The following is a 20,980-nucleotide window of genomic DNA, read 5'->3' on the forward strand; positions in this document are numbered from 1 at the left end:
CAAATTCCTGCTGTAAAGTTTCCAGATTCCGCTCAAAGGTGTCCACACTGCCAATATTGAACCAGACATACTGCTGTAAGGACAGAAAAACAAAATATCCTAATTTTGTTAGGGGAATGAAGAGGAAACAAAGGATTCAATTCACAAAGGGTTCAACTTTCCAAGAATTTTTCAGAAATACTGCAAATTTACAAATTAAAAATATACAATATTAACAATAACAAGACTTGTTTTAACAATGCAGTGACTAAGCTTCAGTGAGAACCCTTGACAAGCCTCAGCCAGTAAGCAATTCTATAGCAGCATTCCTCCACAGTCCTAAAATTGTAAACTCGAAAAATGAAAACTCTCTTTGAAAAGACAACCCTTTTCATAAACAAACAAGCGTCCTTTTCCTCTTGTCCACTTCTCAGGAACTTCTTAGCTGACTGGTCCCAAACTAAACACCAGCCTGCGGCAGTGATGGCACTTCTCAGTGTTGGGATGGTTCCCAGCCCCAGGTGCACCACGACGCCCTGGGTTCTCAGAAGGAGGTGCTATCACCGGCCGCTAGGAGGCAGCTCCACCCAATGGGACAGAAATACCCTCCAGTCACTGGACCTGGGAGTTCCTGGGACCCTAGGGAGGGACACCCAAAGGGCTGGAGGCAATGGCAATGCTCCCCACCAGCACAGGGTTCCCCACTGTGCTGGCATTTACTGTCCCCGTTTGACAGAGGACAAAACTACAGGGGTGACCTTACCACCCACGGTTACACATCTAGGAAGTGGGTGGCTCTGAGCCCAGGCAGGCTGGCTCCAGGGCCAGCGACAATAACCAGCAGGCCACACTGGCTCTCCGACACAACCACTCCCACCTCTGGAGCTTCCCCACACACTGGCCCCTCTTCCCAGCACCCGGCAAGCATCAGCTGCACTGCACAGCCCTGAAAAGACTTTGTTCCTCCTCTAACCTGCAAATGCCTAAAAAACATGTAAACCTCAGACACTTGAGACGTGTACACAGACAAGAGCAACACGTCCCCGCAACCCTTCCACCACCAGGGTTACTGAGTGGGGGCCGTCACTGTGGTGTTTCTCTCCACGTGTCTAAAAACAAAAGACGGTGAGTAAGTTGTATAATAGTCTATAACAATAGTCCTCGGTAAGTTGTTCACAGACAAAGCTACACGATTCCTGTGGTTATAGGCCCCAAATGTGTCAATGACAGAACACTCCCCAACTTAGCTCCCACCACCAATGGGGCAACAAGCTAAATGATGCCTCACATCAGAGAGTTGGGTGGACCAAGGCCCAGAAGCACGGAATTCCAGGGACAAGACCTAGGTGAGACCCTCTGGGGTGGGTCCCAGCTCTGCAGGTGATTCCTATGCACACTGAGGTTTGACAACCACCACTGACGTACACAATCTCATTTGAGAGCTAAGCCCTAAGAGCATTAGTGTCACTCTCATTTTAAAGATAAAGAAACTGAGGCTTCGAGGGGCTAGACCATAGAGCTAGTAAAGAGCAGAGCTTATCTGAGGCCAAGTGTGTCAGACTCCAAAGCCTGTGCTTATACAGCACAGCACAGCAATTAATATCACTATGCCATAAGCAGTTGGACACTGAAAATCTTATACCCATTTCTGAAAGCTTGAAATAGTCTTTATTAAACAGGCAATACATATTCTCTGTAAAAAACTGAGGAAACACAAACATAATGAAAATAAAAAGCATCCATAACCTCAATATCCAGAGATAAACACTATTAGCAATTTTGATGTTGTTTTTTCAAGGTTTCAAAATACCCCTTTTACAATCTTGAAATACGTACAATTTTGAAAAGAAATCAACATAAAACCTTAACTGTAATATAAAGGAGTGATACAAAGTAGTTTATAATAAGATGGTACTAATTTCAATACGAAAACGCTCATGCATGCCAGTACTAAGTGTAAAAACTGCTCCCCAGGGAGGAGCAGGCCCTACTGAGAGCCGAGCCCCAGCAGACGATTAAAGAGGGACGTGAGGAGCCGCTACTGCTGACCAGGGGCCTAAGGGGCCTGTTTATATGGTTCTAATTTTTTGCCCTATAAACAATGTTTTGGAGGACATCCTTGCACAGACACTTTTACATGCATCCCTAATTATTTCCCTAGGATTATTACTGAAGCAAAATTACTGGGTGTATGCGTACTTTCAAAACTGCTGATAAATACACTGCCAAACTGTCCTCTTGAAAGGGACTGCCAATTTAATTCCCAGCACTAAAAGTCTGAGGAACAGTTCTGAGAAAAAAAAAAGTAGCATGGTTATTAATGAACATTTCATCATAAGATAAAGAGAATGCGGGGGGGGAATTAAGACAATTCAAACAACTTTCCTAACAGTGACTGAAATACCAAAGTCCTATGACGTTACAGATATTCTTATATTTATTGATACGTTATCAGAGACATGGTCACCATCAGTTCTCGTTTTCCTTAAATGTTGCCCCATCCAGGCAGGATGATGACGAAATGGTGAAGCGAAGGCATCCTGAGATAGAAGGGATGCAGCCTGGAAGAGGGCTGGCCCTAGGGGAGCTGTAAGGTCGCAGGATGCCCAGGGGCTAGGAGTGGGCCTGGGGGTCGGGTCCAGGAGGGCTGGGAATCACCTGGGAACCTCATCTGCCCCCTCCCCCCCATAATCCCCTCAACCCACTCTGGGGTCTCTGGAACACAGTTCAAACTGCTTGGACAAGAAATACAAATGTTTTTTAAAAAATAAGAACAGAAATAGAAATTAAAATAATAAAACATCACAAAACAATTGGGAGAGATATGACCAGAATGCTTCTTAAACTGACTTGACAAAAGCTGTCTTAAGACATAAGCAATTCAGATTTTAACATTATTTTTCTTAATCAAACAACTGTTTTCTCAGTCTTGAAAAATCACAGATACTGGAATACTGAAAACTAGATTTCACGCACTGGTTTCTAAATGAATAGCCAACGTGATCACCGAACCAAACCAAACCAAAACCAAAACCACTGCCCAGCCCCCGCACACGTTACGGACACAATGTTCACATCCTCACTGTTAGTAAGGATCCTGGTTGCTGCGCTGCCCAGCTCCAACGTGGCCAGTGTACATGGCTACCGCAATGTGAGGGAATGCTTGCTTTTCAGTTTTACATCTGAAAAGTTAATTTACAGCTAATTCACATCAATTAATAAAATCATTTACCCCATCAACAGGAGTTTTTCCTGGTGTAAAAGTCACTCGAACAAAACGCTTGTTGACGACTTCCAGTCTGTCTACCTGGAATTTTAAGAAGTTAAATATTCAAACATAAATTTACACAAAGACTTGAGATATTCTTTTAAGCTCATCTGAAATACCTGTATTTCAGACACACAAAAGAATATAAAGTAAAGAAAGAAGATAACGTAAGGATTCCCCGTGTTCCCCCCTCCGGCTTGAGAAAGAAAACATCACAAACATTGCTGAAGCCCCCAGTCACCCAGAGGTGGCCGCTCTCTGCAGCGGGTGCTGGCCACCCCAAAGCAGGGCCTGGTCCCAGGCCACAGAGACCCAACTCTAAACAGACACTCACTTCTGCCTGTTTTTAAACTTTAAAAATGGTCTCATCTGGCATGTACTTTTCTACAACTTTCTTTTTCTTCTGTCCTTGTATTTGTAAGGTCTTTCCCTGCTGACATGTCAGTTCTGCAGGGTACCCCATTTTTTAAGTACACCCCCAAGTTATTGGTCCATTCTCCTGTTCACAGACATTCAGACTGTTTCAAACGCTCCCCCATCACAAACAATGCTGCTGTGAACATTCCTGTGTATACCATCTGGACACATCTTCAAGAACTTCCCTGGGATATGTACCTGTAGATAAACACAGTCCACCTAGGCTGTAGGGCAAAATTGCTCTCCAAAACACTACTGTCCTCACTTGTTATTAAAAGACTTTAAAATTTCTGCCCCTCTAGGGTATAAAATGGTTTAAACTTGATTTTCCTGCAAGCTCCTAACTACACAGGGTTCTAAAGATCGCTTGCACACCTCACCCCGAGGCCTCTGGCTGCTGTGGAGTGGAGCACTTTCGGGGGGGGGCCTGTTTCCTGCCGCTGTCAAGTCTGCTCTGGCAGAAAGTCTGGAAGGTACGAGCCCAATATGCGAAGTGAGGGAGCCCTGGAAGGTTCCAGGAGGAACCGGAATGGGGGCTCACCATCTGGAAAGGACGGACTAGAGAACTCTACCCTGCATAAAACTGCTGGGGCAACGGTAGACTGACTGCAGAGAACCAGCGGGTCAGGAGGAGAAGTGGCTACAGAGCCAGGACCTGTCCCCACACTCGAAGGACAGGAGTCACTTCTTAGAAAGCAGGCTCCTCACGACACCTGGGAATCACACATGTGAGAGCCTCGCTTGCTTCAAAAATCTGAGTAGATAATCGTTTCCATTTTTTCCATCCTCACCTTACTGTAAAACCTTTAAAAATAATTTTAGATTCTTTATATTTCGTAAGTATTAATATTTTTATTTTATTCATTTCATTGATGAAAAATCCAGTAATGAGAGCTTACATCATTTCCCAAAGGTTACAGAGCAGGCCTAATGCTCGTTCTCTTACTATCACTTTACTTCATCAATTCTAAGATGGGCATTTTTCATATTTTAACCTCTCAGACATTGGGATGCATGTTGACAACTGATGGTATTACACAGCTTCACTGGCGGCTCACTCTATCTTTCTTAGTAACATGTAAAATAACATGTGCCTTACAATCCACAGCATCTTAAATGAGCTGAAACAGGGTCTCACTGGGCAAAGACCCAGCCTGGGGGCACAGAGCTCATGCCCGGGCCTTCACTCAGAGCCCCAATTCCAGGCCCACAGGACATAACAAGCAGTGAAGGTGTAAAGGAGCTGGGAGACGTTGGGAAAGGTGCAGGGAGGAGAGGCACCTGAGGGCACAAGAGGAATGATGGGAACAGATGGGGACGCCAGAGAAACAGTCAGGAGCAGTGGCTCCAAAGCAAGGCTCGAACATAAAAAGAAATAAAAGGAGTTCGTGGTAAATTTGGGGACTGCTGGGTCAAAACAAACAGGTTCCTTGGTTGCAGTACTTTCCAGCATTAGAAAAATCCAACACGGGACTTGATGACGAACAAGCCTGGCTAACTTGGTGGCTGTTTATCACTTTATTGGCCTCATCTGAACCCCACCCTTTGAACCCCTGCAGCCTGCAGGCCCACACAATACTCACTACTCCTTTGGAAAGATAGTTATTGACAAAGTCCTTCCATGTGATTTCTCTCCCGGAGCTCTTGAGCAGGAAGTAAAACAGGACTCCTCCCCAAAACAGGGCGGTCCACAGAAAGTACATCCTGAATTCCTTGTCATCCCACGGAATGTCACCCTGGGCAAGGGAGGAGACACTTCTGTGAAGCATGCAATGTAACAACACGGTCTACACTGTGCTGGATGCAAATCCCTTCCAATGCCATGAATGCCACCCCAGAGCCCCAACGTCAACCACACAGTGTGGAATCAAACCTTCTGGAACCTGGACCACCAGTGAGAATCGTCTTTCTTCCCACCTCGTTTTCCGCTACCACCAACTCCTCCTCCAGAAGGACGTGGGGCAGCCGCTGGCTTCGGTTCTGTTCACAGACAGAGAGTGTGTACAGTGGCATGGCAGGATTTCCTCTCTCAGCAATGTTTTCATTAATACCGTTTAATAAAGTTTTATTGCAAAACACATGGCAACTGATCAGTTACTAAACAAAGTGCTATGAGGAAGCCTGAGACTAAGAGAGAGAGGGGTAGCCCTCAGGGAGGCTCCTGGCGCTTCACACGCACGGTCTCATGAGCTGCGCACTTACCCAAGGACCAGTAGACACACGACTCCGCCCATCTTACAGATAAGAAAGGGGCTGACGTGCCTGCTGATCACCTGGTGCAGTGCTCAGTGACAGTGAGCAAGTGACAGAGCTGGGATCTGAGTGCACATGAGCGTGCTCCTGAGTTCCCACCTGAAGGTAAAAAGTAGGTGCCCCCGCCCTGCACCAAGCCCTGAAGTGAACACTGTTAACAGTTTCTTCTGCAGGAAAGACATGATTTTGATAACTGGCCAAAAACAAAACCACCACTACCAACAACAAACCCACTTCATCCCCATAAAATCTGTTGGTAAGAATCTGAAATTAGTCACTGTCATGAGTTGAACTGTGTCCTCCAAACTCATTTGCTGGAGTCCTACTCCCCAGTGATCTTAAGGTCTTCACCCAAATACACAAGTTGAAATGAGGTCACATGGGTGAGTCCTAATCCAATATGATTAATGTTCTTATAAAAAGGGGACATTTGGACACAGACATGCACAGAAAAAAGGCGATAGGAAGAGACCCAGGCAGAAGATGGCCGTCTACAAGCCAAGGAGAAGGCCTGGAACAGACCTTTCCCTCACCACCCTCAGAAGAAAACAACCCTGCCACCTGCCGACACACTGATATTGGACATCCAGCCTCCAGAACTGAGAGACATACTGTTGCTTCTGACACCCAGTTGTGGAACTTTGTTCTGGCAGCCCTAGGAAACTAATACAGTCACTAATACTTTCCCTTCCCCCCACTTCTCCATCCTTTCAAAGACCCACAAATACTGTTCTGACATCTTCAACTCCTGGGAAGCCACCCCCTCACTGTGCAGGCCAGGAGGCCTTGGCACCCAGTCACCTGCAGGGCCTCATGGCCTGGGCTTCCTATCGTGCTCACCCCTCCGAGATGCACACAGGGAGCTCCTGCACCCCTATCTTAAGTAAGGCAGGGTCTCAGAGAGGCAAGCCCACCCCTAAGAGGCCCAGGCCTGGGAAATAAAAAGGAGGCACATTTCTAAAGTTGTTGAACGATGTCCCACGTACTCCAGGACAAAGTAACATATATGCAAAAGGTACCCAATAGGTTATATTTAAAAAGTTGACCAATCACCACTAATCAGCCCCAAACCAAGGTCAACAGGAAGTCGCCCGGTCACCAGCACTCCATCAGCTCACACAGCACTGCTCCTTCCTCGGCTCTGGCCTGGCTTTCATGCTCCACATTCTCTTAGCATGTATTCGTCCCTCCAACGAGACCCAAGTTCACTTAAAAACAAAGGCTGTATTTTATTTTTCCTTATATTTCCCTAGAAGGAAACGATGCCAGCTGAATGCCAGCACATGCTGGGCACTGTGCTAAGTGCTATCACACGTGAAAGGGGAGCAGGGCCTGGGACACACACAGGCCCCCAAGCTGCCGGCTCTGACAAATCCTCTCTGAGTCGCTAAGGGAAGGTAAGCCTCCAAGGAACGACTTGAAAAACACTGCACTCACAATACACCGTCAAGTCAATTGCATGTATTGATAACATGTGCCAAATGTACTTACTAAATATGCAGTTAGATATGACTGATACTGACCAGCCAATATCTCTAAGGTAACCTTCAATTAATTCAATTTGAAAAATGACAAGCAATATGAGCAGAAAATTAAGACAAAATAAAACAGAATTTTATATGTGCTCCTAGACTACAGTTTCAGAACTGACTTAAGATTTTCTTTGTTCAGTGAAAACTATCAGCAACATCATATATTAGGGGAAAACAGTAAGTTCAAATATAATCTTTTGAAAAGGTACCTTTTTTTTCTCCCATAACTTCTTTAGGTTCACTAGCTTTTTTTTCATTTTTCCCATTGGGAAAGTATTTTTCAAATCCTGTTAGAAAAGGAAAAAAATACACATCCTCAAACTAAAATTCATCAAGTTTTGTGTACGTGCTCTTTGTTTTGTTTTGTTTTGTTTTTTAAAGAAGATGTTGGGGGTAGGAGTTTATTAATTAATTAATTTATTTTTGCTGTGTTGGGTCTTCGTTCCTGTGCGAGGGCTTTCTCTAGTGTGGCAAGCGGGGGCCACTCTTCATTGCGGTGCGCGGGCCTCTCATTAACGCGGCCTCTCCTGTTGCAGAGCACAGGCTCCAGACGCGCAGGCTCAGTAGTTGTGGCTCATGGGCCTAGTCGCTCCTCAGCACGTGGGATCTTTCCAGACCGGGGCACAAACCCGTGTCCCCTGCATCGGCAGGCGGACTCTCAACCACTGTGCCACCAGGGAAGCCTGCTCTTTGTTTTTAAAGCAGCTGATTCATCACTAAAAAGCACAAGCTAGAAGTTTAACATTGCTTGTGCAGGGAGTAAATCAAAGTCTAGATAATACAGCTCACAACCCCGAGGAGTCAGAGGAAAAGGCCTCACTGGCCTGCCCACCTCATTACCGACAAAGGTGCCACATTTGAAGGTGACACACTGTCATCACTGCAATCACACAGGAGGAGGTGGGGTGGGTTATAAGAGGAGACATGACTTAGGAATCAAGCGAAACAACGCCTCTGCACCTGCCCTGTCAACGCCCGCTGACAGCGAGTCTCTGTCACAAGACTGTCCACCGTCACAGTCACCTCTGAATGTTTACCTTTTGGAGGCCGAGAACAGAATCTCTGATAAGCAGCAATCACATGTGTCAGAAGAGAACTTCTGCTGGTTGTTGCTTCAGTTGTAGCATATCGATAAAGCTGCAACACAACATATAAATAAAAGCATGAAGGTTACATCAAGGTAAGAATGAAAAGAGCTTCATTTCCTAATACCACCAAGTGGATGAAATGCTTCTCCCTTCAACAGGCAGTTACAGACTAGCATAGAACGGCCCCCCCACCGAGGCAGGACTAGGGTTGTCCAGCCCTGGGCCGCTCTAGTCCAGCAAGAACTAGGAGATACACACTTCGCCCAGAAAACAAGAGTACTTCAAATCATACCTAATTAAGAGCTGCAGCCCAATTACGATTCTCTACCAACACATTCACTCTGGCATTGTTTAGTTAATTTGTAGCATTCAAAAGGCAAACTCTGACATGGAACATCTGCTGCCTCACTTGCAGGGTCTATCACACTACAGGGTCATTTACCTGAAATTACAGAACAATGCTGCTTGTGAACACGATACTAAATTTATCTGTGTTCAAAGACAAGAAAGTTATGGTCCAATGACACTGATAGTCCTTGTACTAGTAACATTTGCTAAAGGTATATGATACACTGTCATCCTGACAAGTCCCTTTACAGATATATCTCTGCTTTAAATAACATATTGCTAAAAATTGTTTGTAAACACTGCCTATATAAGTCAGAGTATAATGTAAACAAACTGAACAAGCTCCTTATTAAATTTAGGTGCACAATTAAAAGCAATCAACGGCAAGGTCCACTGAGGGGCTATATACAAATTTGGCAGTGGAAAAGTTCAAGTAACTCTATCCTTTTGAAAAGTGAAAATTCACCACCATTTTTTAGGACAAGCTTTTACATACACGTGAGAACGTTTAAAGTGAAGTTCATCTGCATTAGTATCCATCCTCACTTGCCTCCTTTATGGTCTGATGAGAAAAATAAAATACCACAAAACCATATAAAATCACTTCACATCCACAAGTGTGGCCATAATAAAAAAGAGAGACAATAACAAGTGTTGGTGAGGATCTGCAGAAATTGGAATCCTTGTGCACTGCTGGGGTGACGGGTACAGCCACTTTGGGAAAGTTTGGCATTCTCAAAATGTTAAATGTAGAGTTCAGTTACCACACGATCCAGCAAATCCACTCCTACTCAAGAAAATTGAAAACATACGTCCACACAATACCTTGTACAAGAATGTTCATAGTAGCATTATTCATAATAGCCAAAAAGTGGAAACAACCCAAATGTCCATCAACTGATGATGAACAGACAAAAATGTGGTATATGCACACAATGGAATTTTATTCAGCCATAAAAAAGGAATGAAGTACTGATACATGCTACCATGAAACCTTGAAAATATTATGCTAAGTTAAAGAAACCAGACACAAAAGGTCACATATTACATGATTCCATTTATATGAAATGTCCAAAATAGGCAAATCCACAGAGACTGTAGATTAGTAGTTGCCTGGGGCTGGAGGAATGGTTGGGGAGAAATGGGGCGTGACTGCTACTGGTTATAGGGCTTCTTTTTGAGTGATGAAAATGTTCTGGAATTAAATAGTGGTAATGGTTGCACAAACTTATGAATATACTAAAAACCACAGAACAGTACACTTGAAAATGATGGATTTTATGATATCTGGATTAAATAATCAACTAAACACCAAAAAAGAATGAGCTGATTTAATTCCAAATTAATACACAATTAATAGCAAAGTAGGACAGAAACACTAATACGGTTCTTGGTAGACAGCAATGCTGGTCTGAGAGAACTTGGAGTTTCTGTTATGTTGGGCCCTCCCTGACGGCTGGGAACACTTGGCCCAAGAAATAACCACTGATAATGGATAAGAGTGTGTCATATGTGAATAAATATTTTCCAATGCCAAATCCATTACAGGTGTGGAATGAAATGACCTATTATCCAAAGCTGGACAGGGCAACAAGTCACTGAATATCTGCTCCAGGCCAGGTGCTGCCAAGCAGTGGGGAGCCCACAGGGGGACGAGAACCAGTGCTGCCTCGAAGAAACTCAGAAGAGTAAGGAAGAGTCCTGGGAACAAATCAATTACAGGATGGTACCGCACGTGCAACAATACAAAACCTTAAGGTAGAAAGGTACAGAGGTGGCACAGAGAAGGAAGTGGGTACATGTTTAAGGGACCTAGGCATGTCACAGGGAAGTGACACCTAGCTTGGGATTTGAAAGACTCACAGTTCACCAGGCAAACAGTGTCAAAGCTTTTAATTTTGGTGAAGATGGAAATCTGATTTTTTGCATGATAATCTTCAACATATCTCATGATATTAGGGGACTCACAGTCATGTACCTGCAGTGGGAGAAAACGACGAATGCCCAGGGATACTACTGTGAGGGTCAAATGTGATAATATATGAAAAGCACCTTTAAAATTGTGTGGCAATACCCAGGTTTACATTATCATTTCCAATCATTTTGAAAGCTACTTGAGAGCAAGGGTCCTTTATTAACACCATATTAAGCAAGTCTTTGTATCACAATAAAGTACAGAAATGGGTACACGGTATGTGCTCCATAAACATTATTAGCTTGCTGAATAATCAGCCCCCTTTAGGCTCTCTTTTCAAATTGCACTGACCTGGAATACCTCTAGCAATAACCCCCGTGACTGTATTTAATAATGAGATTATTTTCTACAAAACAACCATCAATTAAATTTTTTTCCTCTATCTAATCTAAGCCCATTCAAAGAATAATACATATAAATGATTAGGAATTTGCAAAATTTAAGTACAGAGGACCCCAATTTAGAGAATTAGGTTTTATGTCTTTTGAAGTGAGTACTTTTTAGTTGTGAAGCATCAGTTTCAATCCTTTGAGGATTTCACCTGAGACCACACATCAAAATCTTTTCCCCAGGAACCTCACTGTAAGAACAGACTTTTAACAGACGGACAAACGCAGAGGAAAATCTGTCCTCTCAGCATCCCTTGCAGGTAGCAGAGTAATGCCCTGGCGTCCTCACCCAGATCTTCAGGGCAGTACCAGGGAATATGTGGCACCGACCTACACAAGCAGGAGACTTCCTTCCTTACACCTCAGCATCGAAGATTCACGGAAACTATAGTGCCACTCGAAAGAAAGGCCTTTTAGATAAGATTCCTGACAAAAACCCCTGCAAACTCACAAGGCAGATCCCTACCTGCTTATTACATGTCTGAGTCCAATATTCACAAGGGACAAAAGAGGAATTCGAGCAAGGTAAGACGGGGAAATGGATGTAAATGCAGGAAACGGAAAAAAGGCCTAGTGCACAGCCATTCTGAGTAAGAGACTAAGACGAATAACCCTGTCTGGCAAGGGGGCTTCGAGGAGGAAACATCAGGAATGCAGGTGCTATCACTGCCCTTTCCGTGGAAAGACTGAGAACACTTCCTCCAGGGCATCTGGCGACTGACCCCAGAGCTCGCTCACCACCCCCGGAGCTCCGTGCGCGGTCGTGGTCAACCTGCGCGAGGCGGGCCCGCCGCGGGCAAGCCGACATCAGCTCTGGGAGCCCGGCCCTGACGACGGCAAAGCAGCGCCCCTCTGGGGGGGACACCGTTAACGACCCCGGTTATTAGGCGTCGTGTCCGCCGGGCGGCGACAGCCCCACCCCCGAGACCTCGCCGCCGACTCCCGACGCGCTCCGCTCCGTAGGCCTCCCGGGCCCAGGGCAGCCCCGCCGCTACGAGGCCCGTCTCCAACCGGGCCGGGGACCCACGGCGAGAGCAGGGCCCGTGACCTTGACTCCCGGCGCCGGGCCGGAAGCGGATCGCCGGCCGGAAGCGGGCCAGGGGCACCGGACTCACCGTCCGCAGGCAGAGCCGTTCGGTGGGGCCCGCGCGGCCGCCAGGCACGAGCATCGGGGGCAGCCCGCGGGGCCGGCAGGCGCCCCGGCCCCACAGCAGCAGGCACCGGTGCGCCATGGCCGCCGGCGCGTCCCTCGGGCCGGGCGCTGACGGGCGAGCGGCCGCAAACGGCCCCACGCTCTCTGAGCTGAGGCCACTGGACTGCTCGCCAGCCACCCCAAGCTCTTCTGCGTCTGCTCGCGCCCCGCCCCGCCCTGGCGCGCTGACGTCAGCCGCACGGCGGCGTGCCCTCGGGCAGGGCCGCGGCCCCGCCTCCGTAGCGATCAGGGTCAGGGCGGAGGTGGGGCCTGAGGGGAGGAGCTCAGATGGCGAGGCGGGGCCTGAGGGAGGAGCTCAGAGGGTGGGGCGGGGCTTGAGGGGAAGAGCTCAGAGGGAGGAGGGCGGGGCTTGGGCCGGGGCACTAGCCTTGGCGCTGCATGGGCTAGAGCGCGGGTCGGCCCCGCCGAGGACGCTGGGGCTTCGCCGGGTGGCCCTCTCCCTCAGGGCGGAGGCCGTCTTCGACCCTTCGGACACCTGTCTCGGTAGGTCCCTCGTCACATACTTGCTTGAGAGCCTATTCAGTGGGGCCTTGTCCGTGGCAGGCACCGTCTTTGGCCCTGGAAGAGCCAGGGCGGCCGTCAGGAACCGGACCCACAGCAGGTGAAAATGCGCGGCCATCAGTCTCTCAGCAGTGAGAGGGACTTGTGCTCCCAGACGAGGTGGAGTAGCGGGAAACGAGGAAAAATGTGTGAGATACTGTGGCCGGTTAAGTCGTGTGGGCTCTGCCTGGGGGGAGGAGGGAGGGTTCTTTACCGGTTCGGGTTCGAGTAGGCGAACGTGACAGTAGCTGAGATCCACACAGCACAGGCTTTATTCAGTGGCCAAAGAACGGAGAAGGGGGAACTGAGTTCTCCCGGCGCCGGGCCGGAAGCGGATCGCCGGCCGGAAGCGGGCCAGGGGCACCGGACTCACCGTCCGCAGGCAGAGCCGTTCGGTGGGGCCCGCGCGGCCGCCAGGCACGAGCATCGGGGGCAGCCCGCGGGGCCGGCAGGCGCCCCGGCCCCACAGCAGCAGGCACCGGTGCGCCATGGCCGCCGGCGCGTCCCTCGGGCCGGGCGCTGACGGGCGAGCGGCCGCAAACGGCCCCACGCTCTCTGAGCTGAGGCCACTGGACTGCTCGCCAGCCACCCCAAGCTCTTCTGCGTCTGCTCGCGCCCCGCCCCGCCCTGGCGCGCTGACGTCAGCCGCACGGCGGCGTGCCCTCGGGCAGGGCCGCGGCCCCGCCTCCGTAGCGATCAGGGTCAGGGCGGAGGTGGGGCCTGAGGGGAGGAGCTCAGATGGCGAGGCGGGGCCTGAGGGAGGAGCTCAGAGGGTGGGGCGGGGCTTGAGGGGAAGAGCTCAGAGGGAGGAGGGCGGGGCTTGGGCCGGGGCACTAGCCTTGGCGCTGCATGGGCTAGAGCGCGGGTCGGCCCCGCCGAGGACGCTGGGGCTTCGCCGGGTGGCCCTCTCCCTCAGGGCGGAGGCCGTCTTCGACCCTTCGGACACCTGTCTCGGTAGGTCCCTCGTCACATACTTGCTTGAGAGCCTATTCAGTGGGGCCTTGTCCGTGGCAGGCACCGTCTTTGGCCCTGGAAGAGCCAGGGCGGCCGTCAGGAACCGGACCCACAGCAGGTGAAAATGCGCGGCCATCAGTCTCTCAGCAGTGAGAGGGACTTGTGCTCCCAGACGAGGTGGAGTAGCGGGAAACGAGGAAAAATGTGTGAGATACTGTGGCCGGTTAAGTCGTGTGGGCTCTGCCTGGGGGGAGGAGGGAGGGTTCTTTACCGGTTCGGGTTCGAGTAGGCGAACGTGACAGTAGCTGAGATCCACACAGCACAGGCTTTATTCAGTGGCCAAAGAACGGAGAAGGGGGAACTGAGTTCACGGGTCAACTTCTGCCCGCCTGGCCGTGTCACCGGAGGGTAGGTTCTTGTTTCCTCACAGAATTCAGAGCCCCACACGGAGGCGAAGCGAGGGTTTACTGAGCGACCGCACGCTGTCGGGAGGGAGAGCGGGCTGCTCGAGTGAGTAGCTGCCCTGAGTTTCCTACCGCGAGTTGGTTATATGGGGCGCGGAAACAGCTGGGAAGAATATTCATTACAGGGCGAGACTCAGGGGAGACTTATCTCGATCTTATTTCCCTTCTCCGCCTCCCCAAGGACGGGGAGTTTTGGTCCTCTTTGGTCTTTTCAGGTCTGTAGTGGCCTCAGGTGCAGGATGGGTACTGCCCGGTCACAGTGTTAATTATGTTGTAATGAGGGAATAATGAGCAGAAGGTTACTTTCCGACGACGCTGGAGGTTCCTGCCTTTCTTGTTTGCCTCTAGGACCCCTGTGGTCACAAGATGTATGGTTTCCTGTCAGACTCCCATGCCTCCCTTCTCTGCTCTTATCTGGCCAACTGCCTGCTCTAACACTGGCCCGCTCAAGGAGTTTGGACCCTTAAAATCTTTTAAGAGTCAAAGGGTCGATGGTCCGTCTTCTGAAGCTGCTTCAAGCCGAGCAGGGGCATTGTCCCTACCTGTGGGGTCCAGACCACCTTGCCATCTGTCAGAGATAGGGGTATCAGGGTCATTGGCAGAAGCAGGGATGGAGAGTGGGGAGTGGGAGGCCGCACCTTTTCCAGGTGATGTTGATAGTCCCCATCTTCATGTGGGCTGGGTTGAAATCCCTGACGTACCATCATCTGCAGGTGAAACTGTTGTAATCTGGAGGAAACAAACTTAACACGCAGGTTTAAAAGGCCAGGGCCAAAAATCAGTAAAAATACTATTGTGATCAGACGTCCAAGTAGGGGTAGGAACCAGGGGTATGTAATACCCCTCTGACTACAGTCCCAGTGGATTTGGCGCTGGGGTTACCCTTTCCAAAAATGTATACCCATTGAGCCTGTTTATATACCTTTTGGATATCTTCTTCCATCTGGCCAGTGGCGTTGATGTAGGTGCAACACGTTTTATTGATTATTGTGCATACCCCTCCCTTCTAAGTTAGGAGATAACCCAAGGCCAGTCTTTTACCATCACCACATTTGCTAGGGAGTTAAGGGAGGTTGAGAGTCTGGAGACTGCATTCCCTGTGCTCCTGGCCAGAGTAGGTAGAGTAACTGACAGGTTACTAAGCGTTGCCTTGTGGTATACAAAGCCTCCCTGTGGGACCACCAAGCCAATAGCAGCTCCAATTCCTGCCAGGAGGAGGCCAATCGCACGCTGGAGCCAGGGATGGGGGATGGAGATATTATATATGGATATTACCCCAGGGGCTAAAAAGGCGAGTGTGTAGGATCCCATGGTTAATCTTTTATGTATGCATTGGTAGCCCATGGCTCAGAGGGGACTCACATAGATAGGACCCTGCAGCCTTCCTTTTGGGTGGCCACAGATTATGAGGTGTCCCCTTGGAGCACATAGCCATGTCTGGGATCTGTTTTCCTGAAGAAGCTGGCTCTGCCAGGTGAGGTTGGGATTCGTTGAGCAGGTGCAGCTGGGGCTAAGTGGCCCTCCTCGGATGCCCACCTCAGGCAAGTGGGTCTTATATGGGGGAAGAGGTTCCTCTTCATGTGAGGCAGTCACGTTATATTTTGTGAATGGAGCAGGTAGAGTGCCCCCTTTCCAGTTTCCAAAACGGGGGTTAGGTCGTGGACTCCCGGGATCCCAGAGATGCCAGACATATCCAATTGGTGGAATTCTGTGTCTCATCTAGCTCTGTTGAGGTCACTTCAGGTGTACCCCTTTCGCATTTGTATCTTTGAATAGACCTTCAACATATGGGTTGTGTCCTACCCCTAAAGATGGCTGTCAGATCATGCAGTCTTGAAAGTTTGTGAAGATATGATCCCTGTGGGTTTTAGGAAAAGGCTGGGTTCTTTCAGTCAAGTTAATGCAAATGACTGAGGACAGGTTAAAGCATGTCCAATTGACCGGAGAGAGGCTCTTCTGTGGGTGGGTCCCAAGACCAATTGGACTGGTTAAGAGTAGAGGGAGGTGTTGGCCGAGGCTGGGTAGAAGATGGGCCACCCCGGGACCTCATGGGGGTTGGCGTGGCAGACCCAGCAGTTAGTAAGATTTTCAGTTTTTCCTATGGTGGAGGAAATTTGTATTATGGAGTTGCCGCTCCATCCCTCTTGTGCAGATATCCACAGGAGGGAGAGAAATTTTAGGGTGAATAATGGCTTCATGGTGGCGGTGGCGAGCTAAAAGTGAACAGTCTTCTTTAAACACAGCATGGACAGAGGAGTTCTTCCCTGGCAGGGGTGGTTAAGTGAACTGGTAAAATGTAAGTAAGAGAATAATAGCAAAAATGGTGAGTACGAGTCCAATCCACCAAATCATTTTACTTATCTGCCAACGATGTCTGTCCTTTGAGTATATATTCAACTTCTTGGTTTTTAAATAGGAGCCTAAGGCCTTTGGTGGGCTCACAGGTCCAGTTGGAGGTGTCTTCCTGTTCATAGCCAGGGTCCTGTTTGGACTTAACAGGAACTGGCTTGATTTGGGACAGGTGAACCCAACTATTGATCCCTTGTAATTTAATTGCAATAGGGATGCTGAGAAGGACCTAGTAAGGGCCCCTCCACTTGGGCAGTAATTGATCAGAGGGGGACCCTTCTCTCCATGTTTTTAGGAGGACAAAATCTCCCAGCTGAACATGAATGGGGTCAGTTTCCTGGTTCGGGGCCTGATTTCCATATTCTGAAATCGCCTTTTGGACCAGTCCCAGATTAATTAGGTACTTAATAAGCTCACTGGTTTCAGTATCCACCAAAATGTCAGAGGATAAAAAGGGCCTACCGTAAGTCATTTCAGACGGGCTGATCCCTAGCCCTGTTTTAGGTGCCCCCCTGATTCTCAAGAGGGCTATAGATAAAAACTTTGTCCAAGGTTCTAATGTCTCTTGACGAAGTTTAGCCAGGATTCTTCTTAAAGTTTGATTTGCCCTTTCTACCTTCCCTAATGGTTGAGGCCTCCAGGCAGCATGGAGGTGGTAGCAAATGCCTAGGGCAGTAGAGATTTGTTGGGTAACCCTAGCCACAAAAGAGGGACCGTTATCACTTCGTAAAGACCGTGGAAGTCCAAACAGAGGAATTATTTCCTTTAGTAATGCCTTTATTACCTCCTGAGCTCTCTTGGTCTTAGTTGAAGGCTTCTGCACATCTGGTAAAAGTGTCAATAAAGACCAGAAGGTATTTATATCCCTGGGAGGATGGCATCTGGGTAAAATCTATTTGCCAGTTCTCTTCTTTGGATGGGCTGGAGGAGAGGTGGAGGCCTTAGTTTTCCCCCTGGGTTATTATGGTAACATATATTACAGACCTCTGTGACCTCTAGGCTAGTCTGAGAAAGACCCATGCCAGAGAAGACTTTTTCCACCAGGCTAGTCAAAGCATCCCACCCCAGATGAGAGAAGTCAAAGAATGATTTTTAAATATTCCATTGTAATGCTCTGGACAGCATTATTGTTTGTTCCTTAATCCACAGCCATTGGGGCCCTCTTGGTATCCCCTAGTTCAGACCCACTCTATTTCCTTGATTGTGTACAGGGGTGACAACAAAGTGGGCTGGGGGTTGATTATGAGGGAGTAAGGTGGCCTGAGCTGAAGGTGTTTTTTGATTTTTGCTTTTTGAATTTTATTGAATTATAGTTGATTTACAATGTTGTATTTCTGCTGTACAACAAAGTGACTCAGTTATACACACATATACATTCTTTTTCATATTCTTTTCCATTATGGTTTATCATAGGATATTGAATATAGTTCCCTGTGCTATACAGTAGGACCTTGTTGTTTATCCATTGTATATATAATAGTTTGTGTCTGCTAATCCCAGACTCCCAACCCTTCCCTCCCGCACTCCCCTCCCCCTTGGCAGCCACAGGTCTCTTCTCTGTGTGTATGTTTCTGTTTCATAGCTATCTTCATTCTTGTCATATTTTAGATTCCACATATAAGTGATATCATACGGTATTTGTCTTTTTCTTTCTGACTTCTCTTAGTAGAATAATATCTAGGTCCAACCATGTTGCTGCAAATGATATTATTTCATTCTTTTTTATGGCTGAGTAGTATTGCGTTGTGTGTGTGTATACGTGTGTGTGTGTGTGTGTGTGTCACATCGACTTTATTATCCATTCATCTGTTGATGGACATTTAGGTTGTTCCCGTGTCTTGGCTGTTGTGAATAGTGCTGCTATAAACATAGGGGTGCATGTATCTTTTGAATTATAGTTTAGTCCAGATATATGCCCAGGAGTGGGATTGCTGAATCATATGGCTACTCTATTTTTAGTTTTCTGAGGAACCTCCCTACTGTTTTCCATAGTGACTGCACCAATTTACATTCCCACCAACGGCGTAAGAGGGTTCCCTTTTCCCCACACCCTCTCCAGCATTTATTATTTGTACACTTTTTGATGATGGCCATTCTGACTAGTGTGAGGTGGTACCTCATTGTAGTTTTGATTTGCATTTCTCTAGTAATTAGTCATGATGAGCATCTTTTCATGTGCCTATTGGCCTTCTGTATGTCTTCTTTGGAGAAATGTCTATTTAGGTCTTCTGCCCATTTTTTGTTTGGGTTGTTTGTTTCTGTGTTATTGAATTGTGTGAGCTGTTTGTATATTTTGGAAATTAAGCCCTGGTTAATCACATCATTGGCAAACATTTTCTGCCAGTCTGTAGGTTATCTTTTCATTTTGTTTATGTTTTCCTTTGCTGTGCAAAAGCTTTTAAGTTTGATTCGGTCCCATTTGTTTATTTTTGCTTTTATTTCTATTGCTTTGGGAGACCTAAGAGAACATCTGTATGATTTATGTCAGAGAATGTTTTGCGTATGTTCTCTTCTAGGAGTTTTATGTTGTCATGTCTTATGTTTAAGTCTTTAATCCATTTTGAGTTTATTTTTGTGCCTGGTGTATTCTAACTTCATTGATTTGCATGTGACTGTCCAACTTTCCCAGCACCACTTGCTGAAGAAACTCTCTCTTTCCCATTGGATATTCTTGCCTCCTTTGTCGAAGATTAATTCACCATAGGTGTGTGGGTTTATTTCTGGGCTCTCTATTCTGTTCCATTGATCCATACATTTGTTTTTGTGCCAGTACCACTCTGTTTTGATTACTCTAGCTTTGTAGTATTGTCTGAAGTCTGGGAGGGTTATGCCTCCTGCTTTGTTCTTTTTTCTCAGAATTGCTTTAGCAATTCTGGGTCTTCTGTGGTTCCATATAAATTTTAGGATTATTTGTTCTAGTTCTGTGAAAAATGTCAGGGGTTATTTGATAGGGATCCCATTAAATCTGTAGATTGCTTTGGGTAGTATGGCCATTTTTACAATATCAATTCTTCCAAGAGCATGGGTTGTCTTTCCATTTCTTTGAATCATTTTCAGTTTCCATTACCAATTTTTTTTTGGCAGAATTTTTTTTATTGTAGTTGATTTACAATGTCTTAATTACTGTACAGCAAAGTGATTCTCAGTGTATATACATATATATATACATATACACACACACATACATATACATTCTTCTATTTTATATTCTTTTCCATTATGGTTTATCATAGATATTGAATATAGTTCTCTGTGCTATTCAGTAGGACCTTGTTGTTTATCCATTCTATATATAAAAGCTTACATCGCTAACCCCAACCTCCCACTCCTTCTCTCCCCCAACCCAGTCCCCCTTGGCAACCACCAGTCTGTTCTCGATGTCCGTGATTCTGTTTCTGTTTCATAGAAAGGTTTGTGTCATATTTTAGACTCCACATACAAGTGATATCATATGGTATTTGTATTTCTTTTTCTGACTTCACTTAGTATGATAATCTCTAGTTGCATCTATATTGCTGCAAATGGCATTATTTCATTCATTTTTATGGCTGAGTAGTATTCCATTGTATATAAGTGCCACATATTTATCCATTCATCTGTCGATGGACATTTAGGTTGTTTCCATGTCTTGGCTATCATGAATAGTGAGTGCTGCTATAAACATAGGGGTGCATGTATCTTTTTTTTAAAAAATAAATTTATTTATTTATTTATTTTTGGCTGCATAAGGTCTTCATTGCTGTGCGCGGGCTTCCTCTAGTTGCGGCGAGCGAGGGCCACTCTTCGTTGCAGTGCGCGGGCTTCTCATTGCAGTGGCTTCTTTTGTTGCGGAGCACAGGCTCTAGGCACGTGGGCTTCAGTAGCTGTGGCTCGTGGGTGCTAGACGCAGGCTCAGTAGTTTTGACACATGGGCTTAGTTGCTCCGCAGCATGTGGAATATTCCCGGACCAGGGCTCAAACCCGTGTCCCCTGCATTAGCAGGGGGATTCTTAACCACTGCACCACCAGGGAAGTCCCACATGTATCTTTTTGAATTGTAGTTTTGTCTGAATATATGCCCAGGAGTGGAATTCCTGGATCATATGGTAATTCTATTTTTAGTTTTCTGAGGAACCTCCATACTATTTTCCACAGTGGCTGTACCAACTTACATTCCAACTAACAGTGTAGGAGGGTTCCCTTTTCTCCACACCCGCTCCAGCACTTAAAAA

General features: G+C 47.1%; 1 protein-coding gene across 1 annotated transcript in view; it reads right to left on the bottom strand.

Annotated features, from left to right (window-relative positions):
- The window catches only part of AFG3L2 (AFG3 like matrix AAA peptidase subunit 2), a 27,935-nt gene extending 15,454 nt beyond the window's left edge, over window positions 1-12,481 (bottom strand). Inside the window, 7 exon segments of the mRNA XM_007463288.1 lie at window positions 10-73; window positions 3,212-3,286; window positions 5,248-5,400; window positions 5,538-5,644; window positions 7,659-7,736; window positions 8,487-8,586; window positions 12,365-12,481. Of these exon segments, the coding sequence (XP_007463350.1) occupies window positions 10-73; window positions 3,212-3,286; window positions 5,248-5,400; window positions 5,538-5,644; window positions 7,659-7,736; window positions 8,487-8,586; window positions 12,365-12,481 (694 nt within the window).
- Between the last annotated feature and the right edge of the window lie 8,499 nt (window positions 12,482-20,980).

Source organism: Lipotes vexillifer, unplaced genomic scaffold, assembly GCF_000442215.2.
Source record: "Lipotes vexillifer unplaced genomic scaffold, Lipotes_vexillifer_v1.1 scaffold848, whole genome shotgun sequence".
NCBI classification, from domain to species: domain Eukaryota; kingdom Metazoa; phylum Chordata; class Mammalia; order Artiodactyla; family Lipotidae; genus Lipotes; species Lipotes vexillifer.